This window comes from Apis dorsata, unplaced genomic scaffold, assembly GCF_000469605.1.
Source record: "Apis dorsata unplaced genomic scaffold, Apis dorsata 1.3 scaffold_483, whole genome shotgun sequence".
NCBI lineage: Eukaryota > Metazoa > Arthropoda > Insecta > Hymenoptera > Apidae > Apis > Apis dorsata.
The window spans coordinates 50,364-57,747 of record NW_006263718.1 but is presented as its reverse complement, the minus strand read 5'-3'; the positions used below and the strand labels follow the sequence as shown (position 1 = coordinate 57,747).

The following is a 7,384-nucleotide window of genomic DNA, read 5'->3' as shown; positions in this document are numbered from 1 at the left end:
ATAGTAACATATATTTAATATTTTAATATTTTACATTAAGTATAAAATATATATCAATTTATTATTATTATTATTATTATTATTTCTTATTATAAATATTAATAAGAATAAGTTTTATTAAAAAAATTTGTCAATTTCTAATTTCATTTAAACAAGAACTTCATTTTTAAGTTAAAAAAACTTTTAAATGATACATTATACAATCAATAATTTTATTTAAAATTAATTTTTTATGATATATTTTGATTCAAACAATTTGAGAATAATTTTCTTGATCCAATTTTAAGATTTTCTATATCATTCTGTAGAATATGTTTTTGTTGAATTTGATTATGAAGAATATTTTCAAGTGTAATTAAGTCAGTCTTATGTTCAAGTTCTATTTCTAACATATCTTTCTGTAAAGAAAAATATTGATTATTTAACTCACATAATTTCTAATTGATTAAGAATTAATGATGTTAGAACTTCATTATGAAAAACTAAAAATTTGTTTATTTTTATATTTCTTCATAGTATTTGACAAACAGAATTCAAAAACAGCTTTTAAATTCAAGTAATCATTATAAGTATTTACAAATATTAATAGTTAATAGATATATTATTAATAGTCTATTTTATTAATAAATTATATTGCTAAATAAATCAATATTTAAAATCATGAATTTTGCATAATAATTCTAAAATTTAATTCTATCTTGTCAAAATTATTTATTTGCAATTATTGTCAACAAATTGTAAATAAAGTTAATATAACTTCAAAATTATATGATAAGCTCTTTTAAACATAAATAATTTTTAATATTAAGTAAATAAAAAAAATTTTTGGTTTTCCAAGATAAAGTTTTATTAGATGGACTATTTAATGTAATTACATTAATTATTCTCATTATTAATATATTGATAAATTTTTTATTATAAATGTTAAAATTTTGAAGAATCTTCAAGATAATGAAATTTGATTTATTCTGTATATTTTTGTAAATAAATTTTCAAGATCATTTTTAATTTTTTTTTATATGATTTTTTTTTTTATATAATTCTTTTACTTAAAAAAAAGATGTTTTTAAATTTATTGAATTAATTCATCTTATTAATTAATAAATGAAAATATTATAGGATATATATGAAAAAATTGAATTTGAAAATTTAAAAAAAATATAAAAATATATGATATTATTATCTTAAACATTTTTTGAAATTATTAATAATAAATAATTTATTATTTATAGTAAAAAAATTTTGATTAATTAATAATAAAAATAAATAATAATCATGTTAAATAGTCCATATTATATATGAATAAGCAGATTTAATAAAATATTTTACTTCTGAAATTAAAGTTTGTTTTAAAATTTTTTTAAGTTTGAAGTTTTCTTTTTCTAATATTGTTAAAAAACTTAATTTTTCAGTATTATATTGAATTAAATTTTCTAAGGTAATTAAACTTTCTTTATATTTCCATTTTGTATCTGAAAGATTATAATAATAGAAGTGTATATGTTTTCATTAAAATAATTTTATAAAATAGTAAACATTATAAAATTTACTTTCTATATCCTTAGTAAAATTCTTCATAATTTTGCGCACATCAATTTTAGTATCATAAATTAATCTCTGTAAAATAATTTCATAAAGTTCAATCAAAGATACTTTACAGCCAAATTTTTGTATCATCTTTTCTTTGATTTCTTCTTTTAATTTTTTGTTTTGAGCTTTCATATATTTTAGGTCCAATTTTATTCGTTTTAAATGTATTTCATTTTTTCTGTAATAAATCATAAATTTTCTTTTACAAATTTTTCTATTTTTCTATTTTATTTCTTTTTATTGTACTTGCGTGTTTCTTCTAAGTTGTATGTTTCCTCTTGCAATTCTCCTACTCTAGCATATAAATTTGATAATTTTTTTTTATTAAAAACTATACAATCTTCAATGTTTGCAATAGATCCAGAATCTAATATATGCTGTAACTGATGAAGTTTCAATATAACTGTTACATTAATTTCATTTAATTTTTTTTGTTTATCCAACTATAATAAATAAAAAATAAAATGCATTTATACATTATATATGATAGGATATCTTTGAAAATATATTCAAATATTGAAAATACCATAAATTTTTCCAATTCTTCCTGATGACTTTTTAAAATACTTTCAACGATTTTTAAATATTTTGTATCGGTATCCAATTCTTTTTGCAAAAGTTCTATTTCTTTTTGTTCTTCTCTGATTTGGAATTCATATGCATATCGTTTTTCTCTCATAGCAAATGCCATTTCATATAATTGTATATCACATCCCACTGGACATATATTTTCATCAAATGGAACATATTCAGCTTCAGAATCTATGTCATCATCTGTTTCTTCATCAGTAGTTTCTGTTGATTCTGTAACTGAATCTAAAGAAGCTAAAAATTATAATTTTAATATAATTAACTATTCTTTAATAACTGAAAAATATATCCTTAAATTTAATTAAAAATATATTCATAATGAAAGTAATAGAATTTAATACCATTTGCTTTTTTTATTGTATATTTTTTTTTAAATATTTTTTGAAGAAAATTATGAAATTTACTATCAACTGTAGTTTTTGCAAATTCAGTAGCAATATCTTTAATTTTTGTATACAATTTTCGAATTTCTTCTTCTCGTGTAGTAATATTAATATTTGTACCTTGCATCTATTGTATATTAATATAATATTGTTAATAAATAAAAATATAATTAAAAGTTAATTTTTTTATTAGAAGAATAATAACCTTTGACACCAGTGTAGTATGTTCATTTGATTTCTGAGTAACTTTTTCTTCAAGTAAATGTTCCATTGTTTCAGATTCTCTCAAAATAATAAATTCTTCATATAAAGTTAACAAATTCAAATTCATATATATACTTTGATATATAACATTTAATCTATATTTTTCTAACTCATCTAATTCATTTTCCAGTTGTTTATATTCAGTATTGATATGTTGTAAAATACAATCTTGTTGATATATTTTTCGCCACATTCGAGAACGTTTCATTTCACGTTCCCAACTAGTTTGAACGGAATCATTTACATTAAGATTTTTAATTAAATCATATGCTATAGATGATTGATCTCTTATTTTTATTGTTGAAGAAGAAATAAGAGAATGAAGAAGGTCTTGCTCTTCATGATTATTTTTGTCATCACAATATAATACTTCATATTCTAAATCAGAATAATCTATTAATTGATCTACAATCAATGATTGTTTTTCACGTTTTACTTGTTGCATCTTTTCTGACATAGATATATATTTTTCAAGCTATAATGATTATTATAAAGTTATAAGAAATAATCCTATATAATTTTATTTAATTATGCTTAATTATTAATTAAATATAATTAACCTCAAGATTATGTTCAGGAAATTCAATATCAAGATTCACTTTTGGTGGATATGGTAAAGGTTTTACATTTTTCAATGGAATTTCTATATGAATTTTTTTAAGAGTTTCTATTAGTTTACCAAATTCTTCTTGCATTCTTTGTTTTTTTAATGCAATTGTTTTCAACTTCATATTGAAATTCTCTCGCAAATTATGAAGCTATAAATTAAGAAAAATAATTATTTTTAAAATTATTTTAATAGTGAATTCTTTATCATTTTTACCTTATTTCTACAATCCATAAGTTGTTTAAATTTTATAGCTGCAGTTTCTCTTTTTCTTGTCAAGCTAAAATCTACATCCACTTTTAAATTATATTCACCAATGGTTTGTTTTGCCTTTTCAAGAAAAACTGTATCTTTTAAACGACCTTTAATTAAATTTGGCTTTTTTCTATATAATTTTTGCCACTGTATATATAATATACTTTTAAAAAAATAATAGTTATTATTTTTAATGTAATTTTTTTATTTCAATTTATTTACTTCTTTCTGCCGTTCCATTAATCTAATTTTTTTCTCCTTATATTTTGAAAACATTTGATTAATTTGTAATCCTAATCCTGATGTTAAATCTCTAAAATCTTCACCTAAGAGTTCTACATATTGTATTTCTCTTTCTTCTACTTCACGTTTTTCTTCCTCAATCTGTTCTTTTATTATTCTGTAATTTAAAAAAAAAAATATATATATATAAAGAGAAAAATGTTGTTAAATAATCTGTATTACAAAAAATTATTCAATTAAAAATAGATCATATAAATATAATTATTAATATTATTATTATTATTAATAGTAAGGAACATATAAAATTGCTTTTTCCTATAATATATTATTTATCCAATTTTTGCAACAATTCCATTTCTTAGAAGATAATTAAAAATTAAGAATAGTATAAATTTATATAAAGGAAAAAATATAAATATACCTGTCTGTTTTTTGTCGTTCTTCTTGCTTCATCAATTTCATACATTTTAAAATTCCATCAGTATCTAATTTTAATTCTCTTACAGAATACACTGCTTTATTTTCATTCCTAATTTTATAAATTTTAATTGGCATAATTTTTTATAAGAATGTTGATAAACAATTTAAAAAAAGAAAAATACTTACAATATTCCATAAACTGCAAAAGGTAAACAAGTGATAGGCATAATAAAATGATTCATAAGCTTTTCTAATTGTAATTTATTTTTTTCTACTTCAAATTCTAGTTTTTGTTGTGTTAAAATTATTTGTGTTTTCAATTGCTGTTCTAAATCTTCTACTATTCTTGGATCCAAATCAAATTGTAATATTTGCTGCGATTTTAGAAGAGATTTATTTCTAAATTTAAAAAAAACAATCATTTAATTGTAATAATAATGATAATAATGAATAATTATAATAATAGTTAAATTAAAAAAAAATAAATTAAAAAAAAAATAATAGTTAAAGTTAAAGAACAAAAAAAATTAATAGATACTTTAATACTTATACTAAACAAAAAACAAATAAAAAACTTGAGAAATTATAATAAAATTATAATATTACATCAAGTAATAGTTAAAGCATATAATCAAATAATCAGTGATAAAACATCATGATAAAACAAAGAAAGAAAATATGGGCAAAAAAGCATTACATAGTAAATATTATTATGTAATATATTATATTATATTATTTATATAATATTTATATAATATAATCCAATATAATCAGTTCTTATATATAGAGAATTAATATATTCATGATACATTATTTTTGGAGAATTAGTTTTTTGGAGAATTAATTTTTAAAAAGCAAAACAAATATAAAAGTTGATAAAAATGTCGATTAACGTTTATTTATTAAATTATAAGTAATTTACATTAGATGAAATGAGATATCTCTATCATCATGAACTATCATATGTTGTTTTATTTTAATTTTATCATGTTTTATCTAATGTAAATATAATTTTTATATTTTATAAAAGTGATAAATATAATGTTTACAAGCAATTTCAAAATCCAAAAAAATAAAGGAATATCAGAAAATTAACAATAAAATTAAAAAAAATATGAAAGCACATTTATATTATATTATTGCTATTAATTTTAATCAGAATTTAGATTTATCAAAACAATTTCTAGTAAATATAACAATATAATACAAAAATCGTTCCTATTAAAAATATGTAACACATTAAAAATTTGCTATATAATTAGAAATTGCCACAAAAACTAATTTATATTTTATATCCAATAAATACAAAAATTGATGGAATCAAGAATAATAACAATAAGATTAATAAAATTTCATTTAAAAGTTGAAATAAGTCGTAACATAGTAAAAGAAACTGGAAAGTGTTTTTAGATTTAAAATTTTAGTTTAATAAAAATATTTCTTTTACACTGAAAAGATTAAATATTATTTTTAAAATTTTATATTAAAATGTTAAGATTTATTTTTTTAAATAAAATATAGTAAATAAATAATACTCATTGATTTTATACTTAAATGAAGAAAAATATATACCTTGTAGTAATTTTAGTGAATTCTTCTGCTAAATTACGTACAATTTCAAGAATATTTTTCTTTTTTTCCTCTGCAACAGAAATAATCCTATTTTGTTCTATTCGAGTAATTACTTCTTCTAAAGTTGGATAATCAACATCTTCAATATCTTCAACAATTTTAGGCTATATGTAATTATAAATATTATAATTACAAATATCAAATTCAATTTTACCAAAATCTTGATTAGGAAACCATGTAACATACCACAAAAAGAAAATATTCTAATTTTGGAATTTCATATTTTTCATCTGATATATCATTGATTGAGAATGAAAATATATTTCCATCATGGCCACATGTTAGCAACATTTCTTTATTATAACTTAATAAAATTTTAGATATATGTCCATTATAATGATCATGTGTTTGCAAAATCCAACAGTCTAAAAAATTTAATGGATCTTCTTCCTTTATCTTAATTACATAAATTTGTCCATATTGTGTTCCTAAATATAAATATTTCTTGTTTTTCCTAAAAAAAAATATAAATTATTATTTTTACGTATTTTGTTTTTCAAAAATATTTTCAAATATTCTTACTGAAAAAGAAAATTGTGCATTTCTATATCTTTTGCATATTCAATTATTTTAGGTCTAATTAGTTTAATATCTTTTGGTTTTGCTGACAATGGACGTGGATATTCATAAACATATCCTGCATCAAAACCAGCCATAAATAACCATATATTTCCATTTATACCATATTGTGCTATTAAAACTTTATTTGGAATTTCTGGAATATAAATTTCTGGAAGAATCATTTCTTTTTCATCAACTTCCACTAAAAAAAAATGAAATATATAAAAATTATTAAAAATTTAAATTGAATTATTAATATATTTAATTTAAATTGAATATATATATAATTAAAAATAAGTATTTACTAAGAAATGTTTCTTCATCAATTACAATATGAGGACTTTCAGCAATTAATTCTTCCATTTTTTTTCTTCTTTCTTTTAATCTTTCTTCCCTTTCTTCTTCATATTTTTTTCTTATAGCCTCTCTTTCTATCATAGATTTTACTGATTCAAATTTAAATGATACTGGTTTACATTTAATTAACTCATAAGAAGTTGTTGTATATGATTGAGGTATTATAGGTAATTTTACTTCCACACAATCTCCTTTCAAACATCCAATTAACAAAACAGCTTCCTATTTGTATTAATTAAAAATATTATTTATATTTATATTAATATTATTTATATTTTTTTTTTTTTTTGATTCAGATAATTATATTTACTTCATAAGGATTCCATGCCATACAAGTAACAGAAGATGGAAGTTTCACATAGCCAATAGGTACAATTGTAGGATAATTATTGGGAGTATGAATATTAAATACAAAAATAGTAGCATCATCACTACCTGTTACTAATAAACTAGAAATAAGTGATACATATTAATAATAATA

General features: G+C 19.1%; 1 protein-coding gene across 2 annotated transcripts in view; it reads right to left on the bottom strand.

Moving 5' to 3' along the window:
• Nucleotides 1–185: 185 nt before the first annotated feature.
• LOC102681251 (cilia- and flagella-associated protein 44) overlaps nucleotides 186–7,384 on the bottom strand; it is a 9,877-nt gene continuing 2,678 nt past the window's right edge. The window contains exons 9-25 of one of the 2 annotated variants that reach the window (XM_031512594.1): nucleotides 7,214–7,357; nucleotides 6,852–7,125; nucleotides 6,508–6,748; nucleotides 6,172–6,439; nucleotides 5,926–6,089; nucleotides 4,540–4,752; nucleotides 4,355–4,462; nucleotides 3,913–4,090; nucleotides 3,652–3,837; nucleotides 3,389–3,586; nucleotides 2,770–3,303; nucleotides 2,523–2,691; nucleotides 2,117–2,415; nucleotides 1,837–2,033; nucleotides 1,551–1,768; nucleotides 1,330–1,472; nucleotides 186–398 (exon numbers count right to left, since the gene is read on the bottom strand). In XM_031512594.1, coding sequence (XP_031368454.1) covers nucleotides 231–398; nucleotides 1,330–1,472; nucleotides 1,551–1,768; nucleotides 1,837–2,033; nucleotides 2,117–2,415; nucleotides 2,523–2,691; nucleotides 2,770–3,303; nucleotides 3,389–3,586; nucleotides 3,652–3,837; nucleotides 3,913–4,090; nucleotides 4,355–4,462; nucleotides 4,540–4,752; nucleotides 5,926–6,089; nucleotides 6,172–6,439; nucleotides 6,508–6,748; nucleotides 6,852–7,125; nucleotides 7,214–7,357 — 3,702 coding nt within the window. In that variant the 3' untranslated portion in view covers nucleotides 186–230. The remainder of the gene's footprint in view (nucleotides 399–1,329; nucleotides 1,473–1,550; nucleotides 1,769–1,836; nucleotides 2,034–2,116; nucleotides 2,416–2,522; nucleotides 2,692–2,769; nucleotides 3,304–3,388; nucleotides 3,587–3,651; nucleotides 3,838–3,912; nucleotides 4,091–4,354; nucleotides 4,463–4,539; nucleotides 4,753–5,925; nucleotides 6,090–6,171; nucleotides 6,440–6,507; nucleotides 6,749–6,851; nucleotides 7,126–7,213; nucleotides 7,358–7,384) is intronic. The other variant, XM_031512595.1, reaches the window with a different exon arrangement.